The 16,143-nt window shown below is 38.7% G+C and overlaps 2 protein-coding genes across 2 annotated transcripts; both read left to right on the top strand.

Moving 5' to 3' along the window:
• The first annotated feature begins 4,022 nt into the window (after nucleotides 1–4,022).
• Nucleotides 4,023–6,296, top strand: LOC111236708 (C-X-C chemokine receptor type 1-like). The gene is made up of 2 exons (XM_022765546.1): nucleotides 4,023–4,064; nucleotides 4,652–6,296. The coding sequence occupies exon 2, from the start codon at nucleotides 4,657–4,659 to the stop codon at nucleotides 5,728–5,730; it is 1,074 nt and encodes a 357-aa protein (XP_022621267.1). The 5' UTR covers nucleotides 4,023–4,064; nucleotides 4,652–4,656; the 3' UTR covers nucleotides 5,731–6,296.
• Nucleotides 6,297–6,918: 622 nt separating this feature from the next.
• slc19a1 (solute carrier family 19 member 1) lies at nucleotides 6,919–15,063 on the top strand. Its single transcript, XM_022765522.1, has 7 exons — nucleotides 6,919–6,974; nucleotides 8,358–8,431; nucleotides 8,625–9,034; nucleotides 10,510–11,296; nucleotides 13,084–13,276; nucleotides 13,563–13,704; nucleotides 14,358–15,063. Exons 3-7 carry the CDS (start codon nucleotides 8,729–8,731, stop codon nucleotides 14,556–14,558), a joined length of 1,629 nt encoding a protein of 542 aa, XP_022621243.1. The 5' UTR covers nucleotides 6,919–6,974; nucleotides 8,358–8,431; nucleotides 8,625–8,728; the 3' UTR covers nucleotides 14,559–15,063.
• The last annotated feature ends 1,080 nt before the right edge of the window (nucleotides 15,064–16,143 follow it).

Raw genomic sequence — 16,143 nt, 5'->3', positions numbered from 1 at the left:
AATAAATTTCAGTGAGGTGTACCTAATAAACTGCCAACTTGTGGTTTATTTAAAGCAGATGTCGTAATACAGATACCTAGCTGTGTTTCGCATCTGCCAAACAAGACAGACAGGCAGCAACCACGACATACATGAGCCTTTCACATGATCAATATAAGTGGTAGTAAAAGAAAACACAGGCGTCAGTCTAATTACAAGGTATGTAAAAATAATTATCAGCAGTAGATTCTGACATTGCTAACACAATCCAGGTTTTACTGATGTGTCACAGCTCATTATCCAGTAATTTTGAGCTTTTCAGTTCAGTGGTTTGGTGAAAGAAGAAGTTCAAGAATGTAATAAACTACCAATAGTAATAATAATATCAATAATAATAATGATAATACATTAATGAAGGACACAGCCAGCATTCAGTACCACTGGTGACATATAACAGCTCATATATTAATGCAGTGTTCAAATTCTTAATAGCAGCACAGCAGTCAACAAGACTGTTCTGAACATGTGATTTTAACCACCATTTTCAGTAGAGATAATAATTCATTAGAAGATTAATCAACTATTATTTTGATAATCAGTGAATTGTTTCAGGTGTGTTTTTAGGCTGTAATACAAATCATCAACAGTTTCATGATAATGAAAATGAATAATAAAAAATATAAGTGATTAAATATAATTGATAAAATGTATTTGAGTTTGATGGAGCAACACATGACAGATAGTAGTAGATCAAACGCATGACCTGTGCCATTCAGGCTTGGTCTTGTTGTCCTGTACGAGCTCAGGTAAAACTGGACTCGATCAGGTGCTCCTTCTTGTGAAGTGAAGTATATTTTGATAAGAGATTAGCGACCGTGCTAGATTTCATTCCTGATATGCAACTAAAGGAACAGAGTGCCACAGAAAAATAACTGCCTTGAGGAAGATCAGAGTGCCTGTATTCACAGCATGCCCTTGTGTAATTTGGATAAATAAACACTTTGTCTTTGTTTCCTCCCTCCTTGTTTTCTTTCTCTTTTACTCTGAGGGACAACAATAGGGGTTCTCAGATCAGATGGCTGCATCTACCGTGCTGTCACAGAGACATTGTGGAGTTCAGAGGCTGTTTTCATTTCTCAAACAGCAACATGACCGATCCAGATAGAATGTCTGCACAATAATTAGAATTAGGAGCACTATACAGGGATATTGCTGAACTGAGCCAAAGACAAATTAAAAGGGTCACTTCACCCAAATTACAAAATCCACCCACAAAAAAAGCTTTTTTTCCCCAACTCCTTTTGGTTCTTTAGCTGTGCTGATGCCACTGCTGAGGCTGTAAGTAATAAATCTGTGAGATGAGCTGTCCCCACTAGACAACAGAGATGAATGGAATTTCAATTTTATTTCATAGCCCTTGGTAAAACTGATCATAGCCAAAATCTGTGATCAGAAGTGGTGGAAGCACTCATACAGATTATGAAGTTTTATCCCAATATAGTCAATATAGAAACTAATAGAAAAAGGAGCTGAGAGGACATTCAGGTGGTGATAGCAAATAATGTCACAAGGTCAGTGCCTTGTAAAACAGTGAAACTCGTAAAAAAAAAGAACAGATACCGCCACACGTGAAAGGGATTACAACAGGACTCATCTCCAGTTTCCAATGTTACGTTAGAAACAAATCGTGTTGATGAGACGATGGAGTCATATGCAGTATGTTCATGTGCATCCTCTGACCTGGAAGGAATGAAGATGGCAGTCAATATTTTCTCTTCGTCGGAAGAAGATGAAACAGATGCCGATCAAGCATTTCCAGAGAAGGGGAAAGTATTTGGGTTTCTTGAGAAGATAGGGTCTATGCCAAGTTTCACACTGTTTGATTGAAGAGACATAAAGTGCAAAATTTGTCACGTTCATTAGGGCAAATTCATGCTTAGAGCAGGTGGCACAGCGAACACGCGACGTCCCAGTGGTCAGAGTGGATTCCACTTCAGTTGCATGCTTTCTTAGGAACTATACGATATCTGACTTTTTGCATTGTTGCAAATAACAATAACACTCAAGGATTAGTTTTTTATTCTTTTTTACTTCTATTTAATTTCATTTTTTTTTCATTAATCCAAATGTTTTTTGAAAGAATTATTGAGTTTCAGATGTCATTTTAGTGCTTTAGTATTTTAGCAGGTATGCTGTATATGTTTGCAGAGGAATTGTATAATTTAAGCAATAACAATAATTTTTACCCTGTAACTACAAGAAAAAGAGATGAAACTATGACAACAACCAAATATAAGACTAAAACAAAATTGAAATTTACTTTTGCTTCATGCTTTATTCCTCATGTTTAGGTCAGTTTATTTTCCTCCTACTGATGTTTTTCATTCACATGCATGATAAACTTAACCATGGCAATTACACATTCGCTCAACTGAAATACAAAATCTCCAACTGTGACATTACATGCACAAACGCACATAAACCCACACTGTTGAACAGCCTAAAAACAGGCCATTCTGGTTAGGGGCTGTCATGCTTCCTGATGGAGACTGGCAACAGCACAGGACTGTCATTAAGGCTCCATTTACTTGCCGATATATGACAGTCTTAGGGGCGACGGCAGTGATGCAACACGCTACTATGTTGATTATTGTGTGTTTTACCTATCAAGATGTGAATGAAGTGATTTATGGAGACAAAGGGGAGGGAGGGAAGATGCTTTTGTGTTTGAATACACATTAACCTTTACGGTAGGATGGAGAAGGGGAGGAACTCAACTGGGTCCCCTGTCATTACAGATGTATGTTTGTCATTTTTCTCTGCGTCTTTGTCACACCATGTAACGCAGAAATTTGGCTCAACGAAATCACAGAAATCTCAACTTTTAGCTGGATAAAATAAAAAGATACATCTAATTGTAGAAATAAATACTCGCAAAATAAATTATAAAAACAGAATATGCAAGAAAATATATGAAAAAATGGATGTAGACAGATGTGGGGGGGGGGGGGGGGGGGGCTCATTCCTCCTCATGCAGGTTTAGAACGACAGCAGTTTTATTCAGTAATAAGAGATGGAAAAATGAGCTTGTTTCAGAGGTTTAACAGTAGACACAGTGTGGCATCAAATCAGGGGAATTACCTTTGACTTTTGCAACAGCAAGAGAGAACATTACAGCATTTCATTTCCAGAAAGTCTCACGGCTGACATCCTGACCTGCCGATTTGTAAATACACTTTACAACACACCCAGGATTACCCAATAACTTCATTATACAGGGTCAGATAACAAGTACTAAGACCTCATGTTATCTTGTGAGTTACAACTAGTTATTCCAAAACATGCATTCAGGACTTTCTTGAATGTATCAGTTAATTTATATGTGAAATATCGAGCTATTGAGGATTTTCTTTTACTATTCTGATGATGAGGTCTCTTTTTTTCAAAGGCTGTGTATTTTATTTAGGAATATATTTTCATTTTGTTTTCATCATGCTTTTAATTGTTGGTTGATTAGGATGTGAGCACTGTAATGCCCATATGTTTATGGATGAATAAACTGAATCTCCTTATAGTAAGGCTACATATAGTGATTTAACAAATCAAATGAACACAATTATATTCCTTTTTGTCTTATGGCATCTTTTCTTTTTTTCAATCTTTCAATCAGAAGGTCAAACAGTAGACGTTTTTCACAGCAGTGACTTTGACTTGTCATAGCAGGAAAAGCACAGGTGTTATTAATATGTCCCAGTAAGTCAGGACACAGGATGTGACTGTGAGCCAGCATGTACAGTGCCAGGACCATGAGGTTGAACTGGTTAAATGAAATCCAGCCATCCTTAGTTCCATCATTTACACCTGTACTTTTTTTCCTATACTGTGACGTGTTAAAATGTCTGAGGATGTTCTGTTGCTGCAAAAACATTTGACGACACCGATGCAGTAACATATTGGGGAAGCAGGCAGGAAATTGGCTAAGAAAAAACCCATAATAAATCACATATAAAAGGATGTTCTTTGGCACAACCTTGTATGTCAAACTGTTGTCATCTTCGAAAGCTGTAACCAAGCCTCTGCAGGAGGTGAGTATCTGAACTAGTCTATTCCCACAGGTGGTAACTAGAGGGATAAATTTGTGAGTATTAAAGTGAGACTATGTAACTTTTGAAAAACGAAAGAACCCAATCTTCTTCATATACATAAAAAGTTGCATTCATAAACAATAAATCCACCTTGAGTGATTTTGCTGCTGCAGCCAGGGTTAGCTGATGTTAGCAACCTTTCATATCTTTCTGTGTAATTTGATGATCCTGAGTCAGTTCAGTTTAAGATTAGCCGTTGTCTCAAAACTGTCACTTGTAGTTACAGTGACCACTGTTGAAAAAGCCCATTTTAAAGTTGTACAATGGAACTTCACAAATTGTAGGAAATAGCGTTTTTTTAATTTTTAAATTAGAAATAATGATATTATTCTCGCTCATTCTGTTGTTTTTTACAATGTCAACACTGAACAACAAAGGAGAATATACAGGGTTTTAAATTGTGTTTGCTTTGTGCAACTTAAAGTCTGGAACATCGTAAAGAACAGAGGAGGAACACAATACAGAAGCTGAGTCACTGTTTTTGTACTGCTGTGATAATGAACTACTATCAATCTGTTTTCCATCAGGAGTCATGTCACTCAGCTATGTCTTCACAGAAGAACTCTTTGATGAACTGAATTATACCTTCTCCATCGATCAAACATTCGACATTGATCCAAAGACATTACCATGTGAGACAACACCGCTGGAGCCTAAAGCAGCTCTGATCCTGTGTTTCATCCTCATAGCCATCTTTTTCCTGGCAATACCAGGAAACCTATTGGTGGGGTTGGTGATCGGCACCAGCAGACAGCCCCTGACTCCGTCGGATGTGTATTTGTTTCATCTGACAATAGCAGATGGTCTGATGGCCCTCACCCTCCCATTCTCGGCTGTAGCATTGGTCCAAGGATGGATCTTTGGAGACTTCTTGTGCAAGTTCCTCAGCCTCATCATCGAAGCAAACTTCTACACCAGCATCATCTTCCTGGCCTGTATTAGCATTGATCGTTACCTTGCGATCGTGCACGCCGGTGAGAGCATCAGAAACCACCAGAAAACTTGCAGCCGGATCCTTTGTGCAGCAATCTGGGCCTTTGGTGGGGCCCTCAGTCTGCCTGCACTTTTCAATGAAACCTACAAGTTTGACAAAGACTCAGAGAGGTTGGTTTGCTCTGAAAGCTTTGACTTTGGCAGTGCCTCTTCATGGAGGCTTGCCACACGCTTTTTCCGCCATTTCTTTGGTTTTTTGCTCCCTCTGTGTATTATGCTGACCTGCTACAGCATCACCATCGCAAGGCTGCTGCGAACTCGTGGTTTCCAGAAGCACCGAGCAATGAAAGTGATCATAGCCGTGGTGATTGCATTTGTGCTGTGCTGGACGCCGTACCACATAACCATGATAGTAGACACGATCCTGAGGGCCGATATGGTGCAATTTAACTGTGCTATGAGGAAGTCAGTGAACGTGGCTTTGGTTGCGACCAACTCTCTGGCTCTGCTCCACAGCTGCATCAACCCTGTCCTCTATGCATTCGTGGGAGAGAAATTCAGGAAAAAAATGTTGCTGCTTTTTCAGAGGAAGCTCAGGCAGGAGAGGGTGTCAGGGACAAGGTTCAGCAGGTCGACATCTCAGACATCAGATGGAAACGGAGCTGTTCTCTGAAACCTTGGTGGACTTTTTTATGTACAGCATACCTTTATATTTATTGTTGTTCCCCCCTAGGCTACTGTAAATTCTCCCTTGTGCCAGTGTAAAAGCGGTGAGGTTTGAAATAACATCAGTTATTAGAGTATAGGTCCCTTTTTTCTCTTGGCCAGGGATCAAGTAATTTCTATCTGAAAACTGCTTGATGACACTGTATAGGATATTTCAGTATGCATGTACCCGACTGTCTCTGATCTGATCTACATTTGGATAATGTGGTATACTGCTGCCATCTAGTGAGCTCACTCTCACCTACACATCTATTATTAAAAACTTGTATTTCCAGCCTCTGATTTGATCAAGTCCGTGTTTATATTTCTTATTACCGTAAGTATTTTTGTTGTTCAAGAGTAGATCAGCCTTTCTGTGGATCTGTATGCTTCTTGTGTTTTTAAGCAATGTACATACTGTAGCAGACTTTCCTATGTACTGTATTTCTATTTATTTGTATGAGCTTAAAAGTTTGTATATATTGCTGTTTTTCTCAGTAAAAGTAAAAAACTTTGCAACCTTCCCTGAAATGACTGATTTATTCCTGTAGACTTGTGTGACCCATATTCACAGGGTCCTCCCAACCAATACAATTATCATTAGATCATCATTCTCACATGGAAATAATGAAGAATGAACTTTCAATTATCTTTCAGTCTCAACTTTGGAGCCACCATGAACAAGAAGTCCTCACAATGCTGAGATTTGGAAATTTGACCATGTCAACTGGGCAGAACTGTATCTGCTGATAAAGATCACGTGGAATAATCAAAAACCCCAGGACAACTATTAATGCTTGAATGCATTGAATTTTTGAATTATTATTATTATTATTATTATTATTATTATTATTATTATTAGTGTAGTAGTTAGATTGTATTTATATATTTGTACTAACACACTGTAGCAGTATTTGCCCAGCAGATGTAGAGCTTTAGGCACAAAGCTCTTATTAAAACCAAAAATGTGAAATAAAATCTGAATTGTAAGGAGTTTGTTGTCTTTACATTGTGCCATCTCGGTATATTGATCTCATAAAAACAAATAAGCCGAAAATTTGTTGATTTTTGTTTCAAATGTCAGGTTAAATAAAGTTTTTTCCGGCTTTGTCACAAAAACTAAACTGTGGACCTACATTTCCCAGAAATCAACGCGGTGAAAAATAAAGCATTTGGTTGGCTACTTCTGCAGCTTTAGATGGAGCACAGGAGGTAAGAAACGTTAACTCGACTTATATATACACTTTAATATGACAAACAAGTAAATTATGCTTTCCTGTCGGAAAGCCAGCTTTTTGTTGTGTAAACGGGCTGTCATTTACTCGCCATAAATATTATATGATGAATTTATGACAATAAAAACAACAAGAATGCTTAGTTTGTATACTCAAATATCGTTGGCCACCTTGCTAGCTAGCTGTAACTTCGTACCTGTATCATGAATTGTGCGTTGAAGTGATTCGCTGTCCTATAGACAACCCATTCAAAGCGAGGTTTAGCACGTTTAGCAGCTAACGTAACAGTAAATCAAGCTTTTATGTTTCAGTGTGCTGCCTTGTGGAGCATTAGTATGCTAACACAGTGTTACCCACTGAATGGCTTGTGTAACTTGTTTGCATTTCCCCTGACACGTAACTGAGGTTCATTCCTCGGGGAATACATGTCTAGTTTTCACTTTTATATATCTCATTAGTAAGTACCACCATTTTGACAGAATATATTAATTACATTATACTTACAGATTTAACTGCAAACAAAAATGGGGTGCATCATGTGTCAAAGCATGACTGTGGGTTATCCAGCAGGTACAATCTTACATGTCTGACTTCAGAGCTGTAATAATGAGTTAATTACAATTAATTAATTATATTAATATCGATGAAAATATTGATAGAAACATTAATTGGTAGCACTTTGGATATCATAATCGTTTAATGGTTCCAGTTTCAATTTCAATATGAATATGTGCTTTTCTTTAAAGCTGCAAAAACAATTCATCCTCTCAAATAGAAAAATGTTCTGTTTTTTTCCCCTGTTTTATGTCAGAGTAAACCTGGCCTGTTGGTCAAACAAGAGAACACATTTGATAAATAACTGTTAGTTGTAGCCTTAGTTCTCTTGTCCATATTCGATACTAAACATGACTATTTCATTATCGATTAATTGGCCTATTATTCTCTTGATTAACTGATTAATTGTTTTGTTGATCTAATGCCAGAAAATATGAAATATTAGCATAATAGCATTTTTCTGTTGTATATGCCAAAGAAAAGGAGCAAATCTCTACATTTGAGAAGCTGTTTGGCATTTGTGTTTGCGAGAAAAAACGGATGAATAGATCAGAATAGTTGCTAGTCAGACAAAACAAGCACTCTGGGAGCTTGTAATGGGCATTGTTTACCATTATTTACTTTTCTATACAGTGATAATGAGAATAAGATCTAGTTGCAGCCCTGTTTGAGTCACAGCAGCGTGTCATAATCTGCCACAGATTTGCTTCCAATGTAGAAAACACAGCTGTGCTCTAATGTCAGCTGCAGTGTCTGCACAGTGTCAAAACAGTCTGACTAACTAACAACATTGTTATCATTTCAGGTTAACAATGACACCAGACTCAGCTGCTGGATAGCTTGCTGTCGGACAATGTCACAGAGTGGAATGAAGCAAAGGTCAACATTTTCTCTTACATACGAACCACAGCATGTAGCATTTTAACTACCTTGTCATCACCCTGTTAAATGGTTCATTCTCAGTGTTTCAGTCTTCTCTGGCATGGAGAAGCAGAGGAGTTGAGGGGAAACCCGAGTTTGATGTTTTCAACTCAAACAGTTGGGTTTTTACATTTTGTTTCATTTTAAACAGGAAATTGGGAGTTCACCCTGAAAACGAATCCTTGCATGCTGAATTGACACAACAAAAAAGGTTACACTCTGTATCACAGTGTGGTTCACAAACCAGCCGACACAATGGTAGAAGATGATGCAGCAGGAAGTGGAGACAGATCAGAGGGTGAGAAAGAGCTGGATCTGAAAGTGCTTGCATCTGAAGACACTGATGGCCACGTAGAAGACGGAGAAGTAGAGATGGCTGTCTCTGCTTCTGAGGCCCCGTCTCTCTCCGAAGGTCTCCCAGTGGAAGCCAAGCAGCCCAGAAAGTGGAAGTGGGCTGTGATATTCTTGTGTTTCTATGGGTTTATGTCATCCATAAAGCCTGGGGAGCCGTTCATTACACCGTATCTGCTCAGCTCTGAGAAGAACTTCACCAGGAAAGAGGTTGGTAGTGTCCACAGTGTCTTACAGTGTTTGTACAGTTATATTTACCTGTGTATGAGAAGAAAACTAGTTCAGCCACATTTAGAATATCGTCCAAAGCCAACAATGAAAGAAAGAACATTTTAGTCACCCACAAACGTACAGACTAAAAGTGAAACTCTTAGACTCTTTCACCTTTTCCTCTGTGCAGTTAAACAGTCATTACACAGTAGAATTAATGAGGGCCCTGTGGGGAGTTTGCTGATCCATCTTATTGAGGTCAAAGTTCACATTCCTCGAAACTGGGTCAATGTAATAGGTTTGCGGAGGTTTATAATCAAGGAATGGTGGCTGAAGGATTTGGAGAATGGCATGAGATCACTACTTTGTTTCCCCTTTTTTTTCCCTGAATCAATCAACCACGACCACGTACTAAGAGTTGGTCACCTGCCAAGCTGTCAATCAGAGACAGAATTGTTTGTCAGACTGGTTAGGACAGTGTGAGAGGAAAAAAATACTCAATGATGTCTTGATGTCTGTTTGTATTTGAAGTAGTGTTATTGATATATTCCATAAATTCCTGCTTTTAAATGGCTCAAGTGAATAAGCCTTGATTTAAACTACCCTTCATCATCTACATCATCTACGCACACACACACACACACACACACACACAATGATGAGTATTAAAAAGTATATTGCATTGAACATCAGTTTGATACGATGTGTTATTTTGCATACATTTGCCATATTGTGATATATATATATATATATATATATGTATATGTATCAAACTGAGGAAATAATTGTAATAATATTGTAATTTGTTACAGTCACGTCGTGCAGCCATATATTGTTTATTAGTATCTAAAGTCTGCTGGTTGCTATGATGTTTATTTATTTCTCAATGACACAGCCCTGGGTTAATTATTTAGGAATTAGGAGAGATAAGACTTCATATTTGCTGATCATGCCACCAAACTGTTCATGGGAACATTTACAGTCATCAACACCAAAGGTCATCAGCCAGGAAAATAAGTGTTGTATCTGTAAGACCAAGACTGCAACAGAACTGCACTTAGTTGTCTAAACTTCTTTGTCATCCTCTGTTTTTTAATAATTTTTTGTCATCTGGCTAGAAGATTTTTTGTGTTATTTGCAAAGTATTAGGGACGTTACTTTTAATAAGGCATGCTGATGAGCTCAGTTGAGCCCACAGTGTTTGTTGTTGGCCTGATGAGTCCCAAGTATTTTGTACATTAAATGTGTTGCCCACAGCATTAGGACTGTAGTTGGACAATATGTTCTAAAAAATATATTGATATTATAATGAGGTTTGTGTATGCAAACTAATATATAAAACAATCAAACTGATGTGCAACAAGCTGTCATATGTCATAATACTTGATATAGACTCTCTAAGCATTGAATAGAGTGAAGATTTCATCTACCTCACTGATTTCTCACATTCATCGGGGCTTTATGTCATTTTCCAGGTGACCAATGAGATTACTCCTGTGCTGACGTATTCCTACATGGTCGTGCTGGTGCCGGCCTTCCTGCTGACTGATCTTCTGCGCTACAAGCCAGTCCTGATTATCCAGGGCATCAGTCAGGTGGTCATTTGGCTCATTCTGCTGCTGGGCACCACCCTCTTTGAGATGCAGATGATGGAGTTCTTCTATGGTATCACCATGGCCTGCCGCGTTGCCTACTCCTCCTACATTTTCTCCCTGGTCAGCCCTGTCCTCTACCAGCGAGTGGCCGGATACTCGCGCACCTCAGTCCTCTTGGGGGTGTTCACCAGCTCGGTGCTGGGTCAGCTCTGCATGTCTCTGGGCAACGTCAGCTTCTACACCCTCAACGCCATATCTTTGGGTTTCGTCAGCTTTGGTCTGCTGCTCGCATTGTGCCTGCCGTGGCCTAAACGCTCCCTGTTTTTCAACCAGATGCGGAATCAGGAGAGAAAGGAACTGGCTGCATCGGAAGCTACCAAATCAGAACTGGACAAAATGAAGCCGAAAGAGAGTGAGGCGTCCTCTGCCGCCCCCCCGTGCTCTTCATCACGCTGGAAGGATTCTATCTTTGTGCAGATGCTGCTGGAGGTGAGAAACGTGATCCGGAGGCCAAACCTGAGGCTCTGGTCCTTGTGGTGGGTGTTCAACTCCACCGGGTACTACCTGGTGTTGTTCTACGTCCACATCCTGTGGAACAAAGTCTACCCAGCCACTGAGAACAAGGATGTTTACAACGGGGGAGTGGAGGCAGCTTCTACCTTACTGAGTGAGACATTTTTTGGAGCTACAGAATCTAGTTTTCATGAGAACAGTCTAATCTCTGTTTTTTGCTCTTTGCTCATATAGTGCACATTTGTTGGGTGTTAGTTCCACAGTCCTTTGTGATTTTATTCACATTGGTGCATCTCCAGCATGTTAAATATAGACACAAATAATGGGAACTCGCCTGTGCTCAACAACATTAATCTTAATGTTGTTGAGCACAGGCGATATCTATCAATAGCCCTCCAGCTCAAGGCCAGCAGGAAGTGTTTAGCTTTGCATTAACAGCAGAATCTTTGCAAGATGAATGAAAAGGTTCCTCTGATAATTCAATAATAATTTGTAATCTAGGATTTTCTGTAAAGGAATTGCAAGATAAAAGTGGCATTTGTTGAACATGAACGCGATGGACCACAATTCACAGATTTGTAATGGAACTTCTGTGTTGTGCAGCTCAGATTTCCCACATGGCTGCTGTCAAAACATCTGTTATAAAACTGTGGTGAGCTTGTTTTGATTTTTTTTTAACATGTTGTAGGGAAAAATCTTGAGACTGCTGGGATATAAAACTGAACCACTGCAAAACAGACAGAACATATTGTCAGCATCTTCCAGTCATCTTCAGCTCAGTCTCTTACTTTCCATCCATAATAGAATTGCACAGAGTAACGCTGCCTCTCTCGTTCAGTATGAACAGAAATGTAATGGCTGATCAGTTGATCCGTACAATGTTTGCATGAAACTTGCAGGTTCTGGTCACGTAGAGAGGCTAGTTAAAATGTGTAGTGTGAAGTAACACAAAGTACAAAGTCTATTAAAATGCTGTGTCTGGCTTTATTGAAGAAATCCTGTGTAGACTGGAGTCTGGAAAAGTATAAAATATGAATTTGATCATTGAAAAAGTCAGCCAGTCTGCTGGTCTAAAAACAAAAGTGAAAGAATCCAATTCATTTTCTTTACAACAGACTGAAAGCAAGCTTTTTTTCACATCAGATGCGTCTCAACACAGATGTCGCTCGTACAGTAAATTAGTCTATTTCAGTACAGTAAAATACTGGAGCAGCGACATCGTCAGTGTCATTAGAACCACCTGTGGCTTCCTTGCTGTAAACCTAGAGTTCTGCTTTTTTTTCTGTTTTGGGGAAAATCAAACACTGCATAATCTGTTTTGAGGCAGAGTTTCCAACTGAAATTCAGGGCAGGAGAAGGACTTGAAATGATTAACTGATGGTACACTTTATTGACAGTGTATGGTGTTAGTGTTATGCACCAAAATGTCAAAACTGGGTCAGGACCAGAGATAAAAGGCTGACAAAAGGATCATATTTGTCACACAAAACATATGCACAATGTAAACGGCATTTAAAAGGTTGGATAATCGATATCAAACCCTTACTCTGAAGTGATTACGTCAGGTTTAGATCAATCAATGATTGCCCTTTAATCAGCTGTAAAGCACAAAGGTAGCAGCTTGTTTAAATAACCTAGACGTTGCGTCATGTGCAGTAAAAGTTACGTTACAAAGTAAAAATTGACCGTAGGTAAATGAACAGACAAAACTTTCTACTCTTATAGAAGTGTTGGTTATTTAGCTGTTAGTTATGCAGTGATGACAGGAAAACAAATAGACCTCTCTGAAGTATACAGATGAAAATATATCCTTGAAAGTTATTTACATTAAAAGCAATGACATTATTTACACTATGAAACCGCTTGTTTTCTGTAACCTAGATGTATAAAGTTGAACTTCATCAGTTTGAAGGGTAATGACTGATGTTTGTCTTTATCCAGGTGCAATCACTTCCTTCATGGCAGGCTATGTTAAAATCCGGTGGAATGTCTGGTCTGAGCTGGTGATCGGTATTATCACAGCGTTGCAAGCAGGTCTGCTGCTCCTCATGGGCAACACAAATAACATTTGGGTCTGCTACACTGCCTACGTCCTCTTCAGAGGCTTCTACCAGTTCCTGGTGCCCATTGCCACGTGAGTGCCAAAAAAATGTTAAATAAATCTATTTCCTTAATTGTGAGATGAAAGTGATGCAGCAGGAAGTTATATCCTCTATGAATAGGATCATAGTTTCATAGAGAGTTATAGTGATTACAAGATTAACAGATCAGGGGACTTAATTGTGTATTGGTAAATTGTGTGTGTTTACTTGCTGATGTACTAAGTTTCAGTCTAACTCTTTCAACGTGTGGTTGTGTGGTTGCAACAGAAACAAACTGCTCTGTGATATTTATATAATTTTTTTATTGTCTCTCTGCAGTTTCCAGATAGCCTCATCACTCACCAAGGAGCTGTGTGCGCTGGTGTTTGGCATCAACACCTTCTTGGGGACAATTCTGAAGAGCATCATCAGCCTGATATTTTCTGACAAGAGGGGCCTGGCATTGGATGTGCACTCTCAGGTAAAACGGTCATTTCATACTGTATAAGGTACAGTATATAAGTGTCTTACACAAACACTGGCTGTGTCTTCCCCTGGATGTATTTCATGTTTTCAAATTTACAAGACAAGGGGGAAACATACAGAGTGAACGCTGAATAGATTTTTTTTTACAGTTGCCATCACAGGTGTAATCAATAACACTAATTGCTGCTTTACACTGCAGTCATTGCAGAAACGGAGCCATAATTAATGTGATTAACTTCACCTGTGACTTTCCTGCTTTGGCAAAATACCAGGTTGTTTAGGGAACAATAAAGAAACAAGAGCGCTCTAATTCTCTCAGTGCTTTAAAGACTCAGGTTTGCAAGCTTTATTCAGAAAACATGTAGGCACAGACATCAGTGATTTTTTCAACTTAGTTAAGTTGTACTATCTCCTTCAGAATTTAGGACACATTCAGTGCTGTTTTCACCTTTAAGAATTTCCAGCAGGTTGCAAAGACAAACACATTATTAGTATTAGTAAACACATCAGAAAAGATATCTGTCACAGCAAAGAAGAGCTTTTGTCACTCACTCTGTGATAGTTAGCACAGCGTTCTCCGTCAGTATAATTACTGTCCTATCTGTGTGTTGTCTGACTGAAGATCCATTTCTTTTTTTCCTTTTACAGTTCCTGGTGTACTTCATTTACTTCACCATTCTTACTGTCGTCTACTTTGTCTGTGCTGCTGTGGTCATCTTCCGTCACTATAGAAACCAGCCCAGGGCAGGAGGCAGGGCCGAGGACCAGGCCACGCCCACAGAGCTCAGTCCTGTGGCAGTAAATTCGGAGGCAGAACCTTTGTCTAACGGCAAAAGTGCCAAAGCATAACGTCAAGAAACGTTTCTCGCCTTACACCATTTTCCATCCACATGTTATCTTTATCTAGACCCAAGTGTTCGTTAATATGCTCCTCAGACTCAGAGGGATCAAGCCTTTGTAACCCTCTGTTGTTGATACAGAAGCTCGTTCAGTGTTCGCTGCTGAGCCTTAATTACAGAAGTGCCTCATCTGCTCGACACGAGCTTGACAGGTTGCAGGCATCTTGTGTCTGACGTCTTGGGAGAGTTTTGTTTTTGTTTTTGAGGATCAGATGTGATTTGTTGTAACTGTGCAGGCGATAAAATCCTACTTTTTATTCAGTGGAACGCAATAAGTGGCACTATGCTTCAGTATTGTGGAAAATCATCTTATATACAGCAAGGGACCATTAATGTAATGGCCAAAAGCTTTTTTTTTGTATGTTGTATATGAGAATTTGCAGGTTTAACACGGTAAACTGTCAGTGGTTTGCCCTTCAATCAAAGGTTAAAAAAGGCTCAAAGGCTAAAAATGACTTAAGAATGTGCTGCATTTTCTGACTACACTATTGTCATCGACACTCCTCTTGCACTTAATGTTACAATTACTGTGAGTTAGTGCCATTTGAAAAGAAATCCACCCCATAAATATAATTGCTTTTTAGATATTTTTTTCTAGATAATCCTATTTTCACATCACATTGTTGGAAAATCAGAATCAGATGATGAATGAGCCTTTGTATCAGTTTATTATTTGAAGCGGTAAACTGCAGATTGGATGTGATTTTAATATTTAAGTGATTTCATTGTTGCTGTTATTGTTAAAGTTGCTCTTTGAAGACCATTTGTAATGTAGAAGCAGCAGCATCAGGGTATTTGAAACTATTATATTTCAGACTTTGAAACAGGCAACAGAATGTGTTAATGTTTATTACCGCACAAATATATGCTTATTTGACTATTATTCCAAATACACATCAATGAATTTGGTTATTTAACTATGCTGTATTTCTATTTTTATCTAAATTTTGTCAATATCTCAGTCAGAAGTTTTGCTGCTAATTCTCTGCCTGTTGGTGTGAGTTTGTCTGAGTGCCAGCCAAACACCAAGAAGGGCTCCGACCCCAAAAACCAGGTCTTCATTTTGGGTCAAAACACAGCTGCTTGTATATTCATCAAAAGACTGCAGGAATCACTGTGGAAAATATAGGAATGCAGTGTTTATTGATGCAACAGGTTCAACATTCAGTAGGTTTTTAAAAAATGTCCATGAAGTTTCTTCCACAGCAACAGTAGACAAGTCTAAAGATATAGAGGTATATCTTCGAGTAGTAGTTTCTGTTTGTCATGTTAACAGAGTTTTGAGTTGGATTACATTCAGAATGTATAGATATGTTTTTTTTTTTAATTGTGATTGAAATAGTTGCTGATAAATAGTGTAACTGTGAACCTGTCTGAATGCTGTACAAGAGGAAAATTGACCTTAATCAGATGTTTATTTTGTATTCACAAATAAATTACCTTTGGTGGATAAAAAGCTCCTTGATCGACGTTACAGTTAAGAAAAGAGGGTATTTAACATGTAAATAATAACTGTCTGATGTACTAGGTTGATA

The sequence above is a fragment of the Seriola dumerili genome, unplaced genomic scaffold (assembly GCF_002260705.1).
Source record: "Seriola dumerili isolate Sdu_G_001 unplaced genomic scaffold, Sdu_1.0 BDQW01000716.1, whole genome shotgun sequence".
Lineage (NCBI taxonomy): Eukaryota > Metazoa > Chordata > Actinopteri > Carangiformes > Carangidae > Seriola > Seriola dumerili.
The sequence above is the reverse complement of the archived record's forward strand: the minus strand, read 5'-3'. Positions and strand labels throughout refer to the sequence as shown.

Excerpts from the sequence above, each read along its gene's own strand:
- LOC111236708 (XM_022765546.1), top strand. The coding sequence starts at position 4,657 with ATGTCACTCAGCTATGTCTTCACAGAAGAACTCTTTGATGAACTGAAT.
- slc19a1 (XM_022765522.1), top strand. The coding sequence starts at position 8,729 with ATGGTAGAAGATGATGCAGCAGGAAGTGGAGACAGATCAGAGGGTGAG. Across the intron at positions 11,297-13,083 it reads GGCAGCTTCTACCTTACTGA|GTGCAATCACTTCCTTCATG; the intron begins GTGAGACATTTT and ends GTCTTTATCCAG. Across the intron at positions 13,277-13,562 it reads TTCCTGGTGCCCATTGCCAC|TTTCCAGATAGCCTCATCAC; the intron begins GTGAGTGCCAAA and ends GTCTCTCTGCAG.